Genomic DNA, 15,886 nt, shown 5'->3' on the forward strand with positions numbered 1-15,886 from the left:
TTTCATTTTCTCTTGATTCACAAACATTTAAGGGCACTTTGTAATGTGGCACCCAGCTGTTTGGATGCATGAGTCCTTTCTGTTTCTTTATGTTACAGATGAGTTTCAGCTTGTTGTCCCTAAAACAGCTCAAGCAGTCACTATTGAACTGGGGTCTGGATTTACTGTACCATGTCACCTGTCACCTGAAATAAGTGCTGTGGACATTGAGATTAAATGGTTTAAGGAGACAGAATGTGTTTGTCTTTATAAGAACAGACAGATGATTGAAGGGACGAGTTATAAGGACAGAGTGAATCCGTTCACTGAGGTGCTGGAGAGAGGAGATGTTTCCTTATCACTGAAAGTCATCAGAGTCTCAGATCTGGGAGATTATGTCTGTCAAGTCACCAGTGGAGACCAAACAGAGGAGATAACAGTCAAACTAAAAGAAGAAATACCATGTAAGTTTAGTAGTTAACACTCTTCAGAGTCCTGTACCTTGAAGATGGTTAAACAAACCAAAACCCCATTCACACAGCACGCTAATCCCGGAAAAGTCTTATAAAATTGACAGCGTGCTTTTTGTCTGGAATGCAGTGTCTCCACGATATAGCAGCAGCAACAACACTATACAGCGCAAAAGAAGTTACATCTTTACAAGTTACATACATTAGGGCGGTATAATGCAAATGTTACCTGCAGTAAGATGTCCAACTGCAGGGTTGTGTTTGATCGAGTCGTGTTTGGTATGCGGGGACAACGCTTTAAATTTAAAAAGATCGGTTTTTTTATAGCCCAGGGTGTCACTGAAGTGTCACTTTGCTCACAGATGATTGGTTGCATTTTTGTGTGTGATCTCTGATTTGGCCATATGTAAATTATTATGGCGATGCACTGCTAAAATATATATATATATATATATATATATATATATACACACACAGCACACTCACATATATTATGCATATATATGCAAAAAGTAACTTTTATTTTGTATGCGATTAATCGCGATTAATCTTTCCCAGCACTAAAAAATATAGTCTTTATCCAAAGCTCAGGTTGTAATCCCTTTTTCTGGATTGCCCAGTGATTCTGGATTACCATTTCTAAAAACTTTACAAATAGAAATTTAATTTGGTTTTGTTTTGTTTTTTACTAAGAAGAAACACAAGAAATACTTAAATCTTGATATCATTACTCATTTAAAGTGCAGATAAATGTAAGCACAAATTGAAGTTTATTTATCAGGAGAGATCCTACTTCTGTTCTTTGTTGATGTTTCAAAGTCCATATTCACTTTACTTATTGTTTTCAGTCTTTAAGGGGTTGGGTATGAGGCACAAATTATATGTAAAGAAGGTAAGAGAAGCTTCAAAAACAATAATATCAGATTTAAATTCACATCTCATTTAACAAAAAAATTATTCAGTGTTATGCAACTTACATCACTTTGTGCTTCAAAATTGATTTCTTTGCCTCGACAGATTAACAGAACCTGGAACGAAGAGGAGAGATTAAATATGGTGGTCTCTGCTTTAATGTCAGGTGAGTGGAACAGAGAAGTTTGATTCTTTTCATATTCAAACCACACGCAATGCCATTGAAGAAGCTTTTCTGTCGAAATGGTTCTTTAAAGCACCTTGCATCTGAAGAAGAACCTTCAGATTATAAAATGTATAAAAGAAGTGTTTCGAAACACCCTAGCAACTGCATACTTGTGCAACGTCCAAAAATGTTAAAAATTCAATCTTTTAAGCAATATTGTCTATATATTTATCTTAGAGTTGGAAAAATACACAATTCCTGAAGAGTTGAAAAGACTTTATTCAGAACGAGACAAACTCACACAGAGGAAAGACAATATTATCCTAGAGAGCAAACAGATGCTTCAAATTAAGGACATGGCATTAGAGGAAAAGGACAAATGTCTTAAAGACATGGAAGATAAACTGTTGGAAACAATCATAGAACTTGAGAAGACAGAGAGTCAGCTTGAGGACAAAGAGACACAAATGGATAATATGAACAAACTGATGAGTGAGAAAGAGAGACTGCTGGAGAACACAGTCAAACAACTGGAAACCAACCAACTTCATCTATACACATTGAGAAATGAACTACGGGAGATGAAGACACAACTGGATGAACAGAAAACTAAATTCACTCATCAGGAGAAAACACTGCAAGAGAACAAACAACGGCAGAAACAACCTGGTGAGTGTCTGAATTATAACCAAATCTGTTGTGATTTTTCCCACAGAAAGTGAATATTCAGTTAAATTTAGCTTCTTAAAAGCAAATTTGCAATATTAATCGGATAAAAAAAATGTAATCCAGCATGATTATCAAACAGAACATATTTAAATATAAATTTAATCTAAAGCTACTGTGTTTTACCAGAGCAAGAAGTAAAATATCTTCATTCTGAAGTAAAGAGACTGAAAAATGAGTCATCTACACATTTAGCTGGTGAGTGTTTGTATTACCCAGTGATCATTTACAACATCATATTGGGGAACTGTCAGGAAGGTGTCAGAGAGAGAGGGGATTCACTTGCATGCAAAAAAGCAAAAAGCAAGAGAAAGCCCTTCCCAGGCAAGCTGACATCGGAAGAATCCACAGGAGAAAGTTTCCAGGATGATATCAGGAGAACACAATATACTAAAAACTTGAAAACAAAACTAGGCATGGAAATATGTCAGATAGTCATGACAAGAGACAAAGGGGAGCTAAATAGTAAAATAATAATGAGATAATGAGAGGCAGGTACGCAAGGAGATACGCTGCGGGTGTAATAATGAAATAATAAGAGGGAGGAAAGGCACGAGAATGACAGGTACCCACAAGGAGACCTGTCAAAACAGCAAACAACAACATGCACACAAAAAGAAGTAGACGATCAGGTCAAAATCATGACTAGGAACATTATAAGATGTTAACATCAACAAAGAGAGAAACACGAGATTTTAACTGTGGTGGTTTTAGGAGGAAATCTATATAATTCTGTGGAATGGAGTAAATTATGGTAAAGTGTGTTACAGCACTAACGCTGCTACACGCATCTATGAAGACAAGCAAATTATTAGAAATATTTCTAGAGGTTCAAACAACTTGTGAATTCCTTATTAAACAGACTCCTACACCTTCAAAAGTACTCATTATCAATCATATCACATAGTTTCCAATGACAAATCCAGTTACTGTTTACAAGGAATAAAACCAGTTGAAGTTTATAACTAAAATTTTTTGTGTATTTGTCTACCAGAGCTAAATGGAAAATGCAAACGTCTAGAAGACACAGAGAAACTCCTAACTGAAAAAGACGCACAGATTAAAGATCTTGAGAAGAGTAAACAAACAGCTTTAGAGGACAAGGAGAAACTTCTGAACATCTCTAATGATAAACTACTACAAACAACCAGAGAGGTTGAGGAAAAACAAAAAGAGATTGAGGAGAAAAATATACTGATGATTGAGAAAGAGAAACTGCTGGAAAACACAGTCAAACAACTGGAAACCAGTAAACATCAACTGGAGACACTGAAAAATGAACTACAGGAAAATAACAGCAAACTACAACTACTGCTTGAGGAGAACAAACTACTGGAGAGTTCAGGTAAGAAATCTCTGATGGGGTGAAAGTGATTATATATTCTTGCTTTAGTAATATGGTAAAAAATCTTATTTTTTATGTTAAATTCAAATGCTTATATATTATAACTTTAATTATTTAAACATTTAACCTACAGTAATTTGCAGAGATTTATATACTTTTAAAAACATTTACACTATTTTAATATGTTGTAGGATTGCCCAAAATAAAGGTGTTCTATATGCTCTCTCTTTGGAGTAGATTTTGGTGCAGAGACAGCAACATTACACACTAACTAAAGTTGAAAAAGTGAAAAGGTATAATAGGACCCATTTAATGTCAGAAAGGAAAACAAAACTTACAATAACTAAGTCAATTATGTATTAGGGTTTTTATTTAATTATTACCATGATGCTGCATAATGCAATATAACATTTGCCAAATCAAATTGTTTTGTTGTTTTATCAGTGTCAGCACCAGTAAGAAGACGACAGAGTTTTGAATGGAATCTTCCAAACAGTGAGTTAATTATGAAACAATATACAGGAAAACATTTTTTTGGTAGTTTTAGGTATACAAATAAGACACATTTCAGAAGTCATCTTGTGAATTATCTGTTTTCTAGTGAGTGGAGAAACAGCTTCAGTGTTGGTTTCTGGATCAGAGCTCAGGTTGGTTCTGCTGGGGAGTGCTGGATCTGAGAAGAGTGCATCAGTAAACATCATCCTGAACAGAGAGGAGAAGATCCAGACTGATACATCAACAGAGATCCAGCAGAGTGAGAGCAGACAGGGGGAGGTGAATGGGAAGCAGTTGACTGTGGTGGAGACCCCTGACTGGTTTTGCTCTGGTCTCTCTCTGGAGGAGGTGAGACAGGATGTGAGACTCTGTGTCCGTCTGACTGCTCCAGGACCTCACGCCTTCATCCTGATCATACCAGTACAACAATCTACTGGAGTAGAGAAAGCGATGCTGGAGAAAGTGGAGGAGATTTTTGGGGAGAGATGTTGGAGGAACACCATGATCCTTTTCACTGTTACTGATGAAGAACAAAAGAAGAGCATTGATGATTTTGTCCAGTCAGGGAATCAGGAGGTCCAGAGACTTGTAGAGAAATGTGGGAACAGGTTTCACTGTCTCAGCATTCATCAGAGTGGAGATGATTCACAGATCTCAGAGCTGCTGGAGAAGATTGAGAAGATGGTGGAAGGAAACACAGAGAAATTTTACAGCAGTGAGATCTACCTGGAGATTGAGTCTCAGATCAGAGCGATGGAGAGAAAGATCATGAGAGACAGAGAGGAGAGAAAAGAGAGGGAGGAGAGAGAAATTAAGGAAAAATTAAAAGAACAGGTGGAGAACACAATGAGAAGCATAGAGGAAATAATTGAGCAACATGAAGGAGACATCAAACAACTTAATGAGCGAACAGTTGATCTAGAAAGACAGATAAGAGACAAAAAAGATAGAGAAGAAAAGCTAGAATTAAAGAGAGAGTTGGAGAAAGAGGTGGAGAGGAGAACAGAGCTGGAGAGAAATATTAACAAACTGAAAGATCAGAAAGAGAAAGAGAAGGGTGAGCTAGAGGAGAAACACAGACAGGAGATGGAGAAGATCAGGCAGATATATGAAGGAGAAATCAGGGTGAAGACAGAGAGAAACCTCATGAAAATCATCCTACCTGAACTTCAGAGGAACATTTTAGATTCAAAGTTAAAGATGCAGGAGGAGTTAATGGAAGTGAAGAACAAAGAGATCGAGACACTAAAAAATAATCTCTTAAAACTCAAGGAGAATTACTCCTTAATGTGTGAGTTTCATGAATCAGCAGTGAAGATCCTGAAATCCTCCTAAAATCCTGTTTATTTAAAATCAGAATGAGCTTTATCCATCAAGTATTCACACAAAGAAGTTTTTGTGGTTTCAGAAGCGCACAGTACTTACACAGCATACAGTATCGACCAATGATCCTCTTAGCTGTCTCAACAATCCATTGCAGTCTACTTTTGTCTGAACCAAACTAGACAGATATAGATGTACACACTACTGACTCAATAACAGCTTTGTAAACTGTACCATCAGCGTGTGGCAGATTGAACTTCCTTTTACATTTTAGTGTTTAACAAAAAATCCTTTTAGGTGCTTTATACTGTATAAGGAGGTAAAACAGCCCTCATATGGAGTACAGTTAAAATGGTCTCAGTTAGATGATAAGTGAAACACATTTTTTGATTTTACTGAAGTATTTTGTTTGGCATATGTCTTATTTAATAAATATATTTATACCACATTCTATGCATTTTCATAGAACAACATTAACAAGCATGTTCTTTGTACAACAAAGCATTTAAATATGGCTTAAAATGCCAGGCGGACACCAACTATGGGCACTTGCCAGGGTTTTTCAGCTAAGCGCTTTGGTTGCTATGATTCTTTTGATTATTATGATTGTCCCACCCCTCCTCCACAGTGATTGGACGGCGAGTGAGAAGTGACATTGATGAGCTGAGCGTTTCGCCCAAAGTTGAACATTTTGAACATTTACCTTGGGGCACTCGGCGTGGAAAAATTGGCAGTTTGGGATTTTTAAAAAGTGTGGCACTTCCATCGGAAACAATTCGATTGTTGGTGTACATGCCCCCTTAGTCTTTTGGGTCAAGTATTAGTTAGGCTGATAAACAAAAATGAATACATTTAGGGCAAAATTTATAAAATGAGTAAAAACATCTACGTTAATCTCTTAAATATGCATGTGTGTGATTCAGGGAAAACAAACATTTTTTATATAATACACAAATGATCTTGAAATTTTTCACAGCGGAATTGTTTCAGATCTTTGCCTTGTAATAAACCCTTAAATAATGCCATACGCATATAAAAGAGCATCAGACAATGACCATATCCATACTAGAGAGTGGTGGGTTATAATAAGAAAATTATTTTAGTGAGGCCGTAAACAAGGTCCTGCTGGTGGAGGTTCGTGCCAAGATGCTTTCTGGGAGCCACTCCAGTGGGATTAGTGACAGGGTTGCCAGGTCTGCATAGCAAAACTAAGCCAATTGCCAAATAAAACTAGCCCAAAAATAGCCCAGTGACTTTGGTGCAAAATGCCAAGACTTAAAATATACCACTCCTATACCTAAAATAATTTTTTACAATCATTTTTATTTATCACACAAAATTTCTTCATACAAATCACTGTATGTAATATATAAACAGTCCAATTTCCCTAGTATGTACTGATTGTGTTTGTGTCTGTTGTATGTTGTTGTATGTCAGTGATATGTTATTAACACTATGCAAGAGACCGACGATGTGTTTTAGTAGGTGTGGTATTTAGGCTAGCACAGCTATTTTTGTTTGCCATATTTAAATACCAGCTGAATATTTGTGTGCTGACTTTTTAAAAAGCAGTTTTAATATATATTTTTAAATGTACCATTCGTTGTACCTTTAATGTAACCTTTAAATTTGTGAGCTAAGAAAACATGGCAGTATGTTAGTTACTGCTGTCAAATCAACAGTAGACTTGGCAAGAACATGGATCTGACACCATTCTTGCAAAACAATCAACAGACAGAAGACAGCAAAAAGAGCAGGAACAACTGCAGGCACTTACTGTATAAGAGAAAGTGAACGTTTTTATGTTAAGGATAATAGCGGTTCATTTCAGTGTTATGATCCGTATCTGTTTATATTCTTAAATTTCGAGAAATCGGCTTTAACTGTGTTATTGCTTTGACAGTCAAAGATTAACATGATTTGGAAATATTTCTCGCGACGCTGATATAGGCCTTCTCATCATAGCAGATACTAGGCTACATCAAAAACAAGGCAAGTTTTAGCACCCTGCTGAAGTGCATATTAAAGATACTTATCTTTGATGTTTTGTGATGAATTGTTTTCTGTATAAAATCATCCTGCTGTAAAGCAGGGTTTTTTATAAACGTTTTGCGGCCAAGGGAGAAACATTTTGTTTTTTGTCCAATAGTTGTCCACGTTGTTTTCAAGATCTGACTGACAATTTAATCTGTAACCTGAATAATCTGATTATCAGTAAACAACAAAGGTGTGGCAAAATATCTGATGAAATAAGTTAGCGTCAGTGATGTGGTGAAGATGTCGAGTCAGTCTAATCATTCTGCGCTCTCACTGTGTGTGCTTTGTTTTATTTAGGAGACAAAGATGGCAACTGGAAGCAGTAGTAAGTTTTTGACATTCAAAGGCACTTGTGTCTTTCCATACTGTAGTACATTTAAGTCCTTTAGGGGCTGAGCTGGATCCAGATCCAGAGATCCCATTGGTCGGCAGTTTTACCACAAGACACATCATACACGTGTTGCTGCGTTACCATTTCCGCATTAAGTCGTAACTAAATTAAGTTATTCTTTTGACAGAAAAACGAACTTTACTTATGACTACAATTAAAGTAGTGCCTTTAGGATGAAAAGTTTTTTGCTATAATGTTTTGGAGTAAAACATTTCGGGTAAGCCTACTATGAGTAATCTTACCACATGCAGTTTAAGACCTATGAATGGATACAGTATAAATATGCATAATTATTAAAATATATAGGCTATGGCATGTTATTTAGAAATTAATAAATTGAATGCTTATCTTGTATGGACTTTGAACTTGTTTAAACGCGTCTTTGCTTACAGCCATTTCGAAACAGGTTTCCCGTAGATAGTTACTTTAAAAAAAAATGCTAATAAAAGATATCAAATAATTTTTTTTATATTTACTCGTATAGGAATAGCTGTGTAATAAGTGGGATAATGTACAAATAAATCCCTTCAGTGATATTAGTGCCCTAACTGTGATACTTTCTAAATTATGAATCTTTCTCGACTATATTATTGATCAAACGTACACTTAAATTGATAAGAGCAAACGTTGGCGACTACAGGATGCAACTAACTGTGGACTGCAACAACGCAAGTATACTGGTTCATTTGGTGGAACAAAGTATATAAAGTGGAAGAATAACTTATGAATCACACAATATCAGGGTGGTAAAGCAGGTAAATACAGGGAAATAGAGGTATGAAAAGGCAGATTGGGAGGAATTTGGGAAAAAGTGTGAGGAGGGATTAAAATTGATTAAGTTGAAGGAAGAAATTATAATTGAAAGGTTATATAATGAATTAATAACAGTGATACAACGTGCTGCTAGTGATTGTATTCCAAAAAGCAAAGGGAAAAGGGTGGGGAAAATAGTCGCGTGGTGGAATGAGAGGTGTACAGCAGCAGTTAAGAGGAAAAGAAAAGCATTCAAAAATCTTAAGAAAACGCATAATTGGGAAAGTATGATAAAATTTAAAAAAGCTCAAGCAGAAGCTAGAAGAACAATAAGGGAAGTAAAGAAAGATTATTGGAGATCATTCTGTGAAGGATTAGGAAAAAGTACTTCAATTGAGGAAGTGTGGGGGATGATTAAAAAAATGAGTGGGATTCGAAGAGAATATGATTACCCGGTATTAAGTATTGGGGAAGAGATAGCTATAAGTGACAAAGAAAAAGCAGAAATGTTTCAGGGGGAATTTTCAAAAATTAATAGTTCAGATAATTTGTCAAAGGAGTGCAAGGAAATGAGACAGAAATTGTTGAAAGAGTATCCATATATTAAGGAGAAAAAAAGAGTTACAAATGGGTTACTTGATGTTCCTTTTTCATTTTCAGAGTTAAAGAGGGCTTTAAGAAATACAAAGGCATCAATGCCAGGGCAAGACGGAATTAGTTATGTAATGTTAAAAAAGTTGAGTGATGAGTCTTAAAATCATTCTAGAGTTTTATATTAAGGTATGGGAAGAAGGGATTATACCCAAGAGCTGGAAAGAGGCTTTAATAATACCGATTAGAAAACCAGGTAAAGAACCAACCACGCCTTTAAACTATAGACCAATAGCATTAACCTCACATTTGGGTAAACTAATGGAAAAAATTATTACTGATCGTTTAATGTATCATATGGAAAAGATTAATTTGTTCTCTCCATACCAAAATGGGTTTAGACATGGAAAGGAAACAATGGACTCAATTATCAAGTTGGAATCAGATAAGCGTTGGTAAACAAAGAAACCGTAATAGCAGTCTTTTTTGATGTGGAGAAAGCATATGATATGCTATGGAAGGAGGGTCTGTTGATAAAGTTAGATAGAATTGGAATTGATGGGAAAATGTATAATTGGATTAAAGATGTTTTAATTGATAGGAATATTAAAGTAAAAGTTGGTAAATGTATATCAAGAGAAGGAAAAATTGAGAATGGAACTCCTCAAGGGAGTGTCATAAGTCCTTTGTTGTTTATAATTATGATAAATTATGTATTTGAATCGCTAGATAGAAGTATAAATAAATCATTATTTGCAGATGATGGGGCCCTGTGGTTCAGAGGTAGGAATGTCAACTATATTATTAATAAAATGCAATCAGCGATAAATAATGTTGAAATGTGGTCGTATAAATGGGGTTTTAAATTTTCAGTGGAAAAAACCAAATACATATTTTTTACAAATAAAAGGGCAAGTATAAATTTAAAAATGAAGTTATATAATAAAGAGTTAGAACAAGTTAAAGTGATACGATTTTTAGGTATGTGGTTTGATACAAAGGTTACGTGGAGTATACACATAAATAAGATGGGGGAAAAATGTAAGAAGATATTAAATGTAATGAGATGTATTTCAGGACGTGAATGGGGAGCGGATAGATTGGCATTAAAAACGATTTACACAACAATGATAAGAGCTATATTAGATTATGGTTGTATAGCATATGGTTCAGCTGCAAAGACACACTTGGAAAAATTAGAGAGAATTCAATCACAAGCTTTGAGAATTTGTTGCGGGGCTTATCCTTCTTCTCCTGTTCCAGCGTTACAGGTGGAAATGGGGGAGATGCCAATTAATTTAAGAAGGAAGCAATTGATACTGGCTTACTGGGCGAACCTTAAAGGTCAGAAGGATAGTCACCCGGCAAAAGGTATAATTGAGACATGTTGGAATCATGGTAAAAGGAAAGTTAACAGTTTTGGATGGATCATTAAAGACTTAGTGCAGAATATGAAACTAAATGAGTACAGAGTTATTCCAGTAGTAATAAAACCAGAAACACCTATATGGATTTTACCACAAGCAAAGATAGATCTATCTTTATTGGAATCAAGGCAAGATAAGAATGAGAGTACTGATGAAGCAGGGATGACAAGAGAATATATTGGATCAATGTATAAACAGTATATGCAGGTGTACACCGATGCATCCAAAGACCCACAGAATGGTCAGGTGGGGGTAGCATATATCATCCCTAGGATAAAAGTGGAAAAAGCGGTAAGAATAACAGATCATGTTTCAGTTTTTACAGGAGAGTTAATGGCAATTATGATGGCAATGAATAAAATAAATGAAATTGGATTAAATAGAACTCTGATATGCTCAGATTCAAGTTCAGCTTTGCGTTGTCTAGAAGTACAAAAATCAGAAACTAGACAGGATATTTGTATTGGAGATATTGCAGACAATGTATATGATGCAAAGGACAAATAATATAGTTCAATTCTTGTGGGTCCTGCTCATGCTGGAATATTAGGTAATGAAGCAGCAGACAAGTTAGCAAAACAAGCTAGGACAAATGAAAGAATTGATATGGAAATAATGTATAGTAAAGCAGAACAATAATAAAAGAGAGATAAATAAAAACTGGCAATCTTATTGTGATAATGAACAAAAAGGAAGACATTTATATTCAATACAACCAATTGTAGGAAGAGGAAGGAGTTCGAGGGGGAGAAGAAAGGAAGACTGTATTATATCAAGATTAAGACTTAGACATTCAGGTCTTAACTCGACAATGCATGTAATAGGAAAACATCCTACAGGACTGTGTGATTGGTGTGGACTTAGAGAAACAGTGGAGCATGTGCTTATTAAATGCAATAGATAGCCTACATAGAGGAAAGGGCTAAACTAATAGAAGAATTTAAGAAGAAATGTGTTCAACAACTAACACTAAAGAAGCTTCTGATCTAGAGGAAGGGGATAGTTTATTAATTTAATTCCTAAATAGAACTAATTTAATAAATAGAATATAGATATTATTATTATTATTATTATTAATCCTCTCTGGATTGTGACGGACTTGAGCTGTAGATGGAGGAGCTGGAACATCGAAAGCATGAGTCCTGAATGGTCTGGGGGATGGATTATAGTGTCTCTGATCCATTACCCACAGTAGATGGGTAATGCTCTTTTAAGAATGCGAGCCGCCAATAAGCTCAAAGAAGAAGAAGAAGAAGAAGAAGAAGAAGAAGAAGAGTTTGTTAACTTTGTTTAAACTTACTGTACAGCCTGTATCAAGTACTCCGGAGTATTGCACGGTAAGAAAATGATAATTTAAAAGTAAACTGAGGTTTAAGATGTATATAAAATCTTAATCTTACAATTATCGCTGTCTCGACGTGTTTTTCGGGAGTAACGTTATGTTGAGTTGCGCGTTAAACACTCGATAGCTAATGTCCTAACATTCTTCCGTCCACCACAAGTGTACATTTAGGTTAAATTGCTATTGTACAATAGTAACTGCGGGGGATTTTATTAATTGGATTGAATTTACTTGATTATGTATTTTTTTAAACTTTTAATTAATTTTTAATCAGTGCTTATCTACTTACATATATACAGTTTTGATGCATGCTGTAGGGTGATGTGCCACTATGTTTTACTGAATAGCAGAGAGATGATTTAACTTCTAACCTGAAGAATCTGATTGAGTTTCATTGAAGAACAGCACAGGTGAGACACAATATCAGCTGTTTTACTGCTAAACGCAGAATATTACTGTGGAAATAAATTATGTGTTAATGATTATGTCTCTCTCTCTCTCTCTCTCTCTCTCTCTCTCTCTCTCTCTCTCTCTCTCTCTCTCTCTCTCTCTCTCTGTCTCTCTGTCTCTCTGTCTCTCTGTCTGTTTAGAAGACAAGATGGCAACTGCAAGCAGTAGTAAGTTAAAAAAATATTTTTTGATCACTGTATTTACAGACATTTAAATGCACTCTGTTGTGTGCTATCACACATTCTGCCTCACCATAATGCACAGTACATGTAAGTGACAGTTGTTGTTTAGGTTCAATTCTGTTTTGTATTGTGTTACAGATGAGTTTCAGCTTATTGTCCCTGAAACAGCTAAGACAATTACGACTTTAATATGGGATAAATTCACTGTATCATGTCACCTGTCACCTGAAATCAGTGCTGTTGACATGGAGATCAGATGGTTTAAGGAGACAGACTGTGTGTGCATCTATAAGAACAGAGAGATGATTGAGGGGAGAGGCTATGAGGGCAGAGTGAATCCGTTCACTGTGAAGCTGGAGAGAGGAGATGTTTCCTTATCACTGAAAGACTTCAGATCGTCTGATCGGGGAGATTATGTGTGTCAGGTCACCAGTGGAGTCAAAACAGAGGAGATAACAGTAAAAGTAAAAGATGAAAGATTGAAAGAAGAATGTGAGTATTGCACTCGGTTTAATATCTTTATTAATATTCCTTTGTAAGAATGAAAATGAACTGAAATGAAACAGAATTGTAGAAGATGATCATGTGACTCTGATTATCAAGTGAAGATGTAAAATAAATACAGTATAAGAGACACGTACATCAGGTGTGGGTGGTGTGACCAAAATCTTATCTTTAAGAACTTTGAATCACACTAAATATAGTTATTTTCTGCATTAGGAACGTGATATAAGTCAAACAGAAGAAAACATTTTGTTTGCACACAAGAACTGAAATTCTGTATCATTATTGCAGTAACACACTGTTGAGCTGTTGCTATAACACTGTTAACAACTGTACTCCTTTACCTTTTGTCTAACTTTACCCTTTAGTTAGTTTTCATCCTCGTTTTGATGTATTTTTTGCATTATGACGTTATTTGACTGGCATGTAAATAACACAAGACAATTCCACTGCTTACTGACAGCCATACACACACGTAGAGTATATACACCATGATATTGGTGAAATCTCTACCAGATGAGAGGTCTTTATAGTTTCAAAATTACCAACATTGAAACGCTCATGACACAGTGAGAGTAAATGCATGTTTATGAATTTTATTTATTGATTATTGTCAAGAGACTTTAGAAGAATATCAAGTTACTGTTACATATTTAAAATTTGGATGTGAGACTAACTGGAGATTTTCTGTTAAATTAAATTACTTCTTACTCTTTCTGTGTTCTGATGTTTCAAACACTGTTTTCTGTTCTGTATCAGCCAGAGTGAGGTTGCAGATTGCAGGTTCTGTATATTTAATGACAGAGGTAAGGGAAGAATTACTAAGCCATTATCACCTACTCTATAAACTACACAAGACATGCTACTTTCTGTCTCAATGCAGCATCTCTGATCTCATCACACTAATGTCAATCTATTGTAGCCATTCACAAGACTTAAAGTACATAATACTAAACACATAATACACTTATAATGTCAGTCTGAATTAGCTTTAATCAGAAATATATCCTCAATCAGTAATACCAGCTGACAGTGATCTACGCTGACACATTCAGCATTTAAATCAGATATTAATTGTAACAAATCATGTTGTAAAAAATTCTTCAAAATTATTTCTTTCCCTTCACAGATAGTAAACAGAACATGGACTGAAGAGGAGAGATTAAAAATGGAGGACTCTGCTCTAATGGCAGGTGAGTGATAGAGAAATGACCTTTTTGATTCTTTTTCATTATTCAAGCCACAATTCAATACAATACACTGATTAATTAATTTGTTTATTATCAGTGAGTCTGTTATCTTCTATCAGTGTCTTTACGCCGACATAGGAAAAGCCAGTTTAGTTTTAAGCAGCTTCACTCAAAGAAAGAAAGACAAAATACTGTTTAAAAAATAAATGAGACAAGAAATTATAAACTAAAAATCTATATTATTATTCTAAAATCGGATTTTTCAAAATTGGGACAAGATTTTCCCATTTGTTTCCGGTCCGTGATCAAAATACAAAGTTATTCTAATTATTTAATAGTATTTTACAATTGAAAAGCAAATAATTGTAATTTATTTACTTTACTTACACAGTTTTGCTGTTTCACATTAAGGCTTCTTCTGGCTGTGAATTCGCAGAGCGCGGCTTTATGCACGTGAACATCACAGCCTTTCTTACTCATTTAGACTATATTAAAACGCGTAGATTATAACTGGCAAGACTGAACATCTACAATTTTTGAAATTATAAATGTTGATTTGTGATAATGGGCTCTATCTTACGCCCGGCGCAATGCAGCGCAACAAAAACCTGGTCTAAAGTCTAAAGCGCACTATGTTTTTTTTTTGTTATTTAAAGAGCGCATTATAGTAATATGCGCCGAGACGGGACGACAACGCGGGTTTGCTTAACACATATGATACATGAATGCGCAGCAGCACGAAAACGTTTTTAAATATGAAAGGTTTAAGGATTGAATGTGAAAGATTAATATTGAGTCTCTTGGACATAAATATGGACTAATTATGAGACGTTAGAAGGCACAAAGAGCTGCTTCACCTGCAGCCTGGTAAATAAATGCTTTGCTTTAAACAAATGCATCTGTTTTTAAATGTTTTTAAATGCTAACTCACGGATTTATTGTATATGATGACTCTGTACCTGTGGATATGGTGAGATGAGAAACATTTTTAAGTAATGCTTATAAAAAACTGACGCTGTCCAAGTGCTGAACCTTGCGGAGACTTTGCGGTTTGTAAATTCTTTATCTCCTGTTTGTAACAACGTAACAAATAAAGTATTTTTACAGTACAAACCTTTTCTTATATACTTGTAAATTATTTTTTGATGATATATTGGATAGCCATTTAAAGCAATTAAAAACTTCCATGGGGCAGGTGGCCTTTCTGTGTGGAGTTTCTGCATGTTCTCCCTGTGTCAGCGTGGGTTTCCTCCCGGTACTCCGGTTTCCTCCCACAGGCCAAAAACATGAAAGTTAGACAAATTGGAGATACCAAATTGTCCCTCCCCCAACTTGTGTATAAATCAACTTGTCTGAATAAACTTGTGTATGGATTACCTGGTTCTCGCCATGAATATAGCCGTAGATGCTGGAATGGCGTTAAGAAATAAAGGAAGAAGATTTTACTTCCATGACTAAATGAAAACGGGTTTTAAAGGTTTTAATGAAAAAATAACAATTTCAATACAAGTGTAAAACAACACAATTATTTTACATTTATCTTAAACTGGGGGTCTTCTTCCTCCGCTTAGTTTTCCAGTTTCAATTGAGGGGTTTTACCATT

General features: G+C 35.3%; 2 protein-coding genes and 2 long non-coding RNA genes across 4 annotated transcripts in view; all 4 read left to right on the forward strand.

The window, feature by feature from the left end:
* Nucleotides 1–104: 104 nt before the first annotated feature.
* On the forward strand, nt 105–1,527 carry LOC141358834 (uncharacterized). The gene is made up of 3 exons (XR_012365304.1): nt 105–443; nt 1,298–1,341; nt 1,467–1,527. It is a non-coding gene; the product is annotated as an uncharacterized lncRNA (long non-coding RNA).
* A 2,219-nt stretch (nt 1,528–3,746) lies between these two features.
* LOC141358822 (GTPase IMAP family member 7-like) lies at nt 3,747–5,918 on the forward strand. Its single transcript, XM_073860602.1, has 2 exons — nt 3,747–4,093; nt 4,200–5,918. Coding segments are annotated over exons 1-2 (1,230 nt in total). The 5' UTR covers nt 3,747–4,092; the 3' UTR covers nt 5,429–5,918.
* A 5,947-nt stretch (nt 5,919–11,865) lies between these two features.
* LOC141358835 (uncharacterized) lies at nt 11,866–12,580 on the forward strand. Its single transcript, XR_012365305.1, has 3 exons — nt 11,866–11,952; nt 12,257–12,367; nt 12,548–12,580. It is a non-coding gene; the product is annotated as an uncharacterized lncRNA (long non-coding RNA).
* Nucleotides 12,581–13,579: 999 nt separating this feature from the next.
* LOC129439893 (uncharacterized) overlaps nt 13,580–15,886 on the forward strand; it is a 31,573-nt gene continuing 29,266 nt past the window's right edge. The window contains exons 1-2 of the mRNA XM_073860601.1: nt 13,580–13,899; nt 14,223–14,286. Coding sequence (XP_073716702.1) covers nt 13,891–13,899; nt 14,223–14,286 — 73 coding nt within the window. The 5' untranslated portion in view covers nt 13,580–13,890. The remainder of the gene's footprint in view (nt 13,900–14,222; nt 14,287–15,886) is intronic.

This window comes from Misgurnus anguillicaudatus, chromosome 22 (genome assembly GCF_027580225.2).
Source record: "Misgurnus anguillicaudatus chromosome 22, ASM2758022v2, whole genome shotgun sequence".
NCBI classification, from domain to species: domain Eukaryota; kingdom Metazoa; phylum Chordata; class Actinopteri; order Cypriniformes; family Cobitidae; genus Misgurnus; species Misgurnus anguillicaudatus.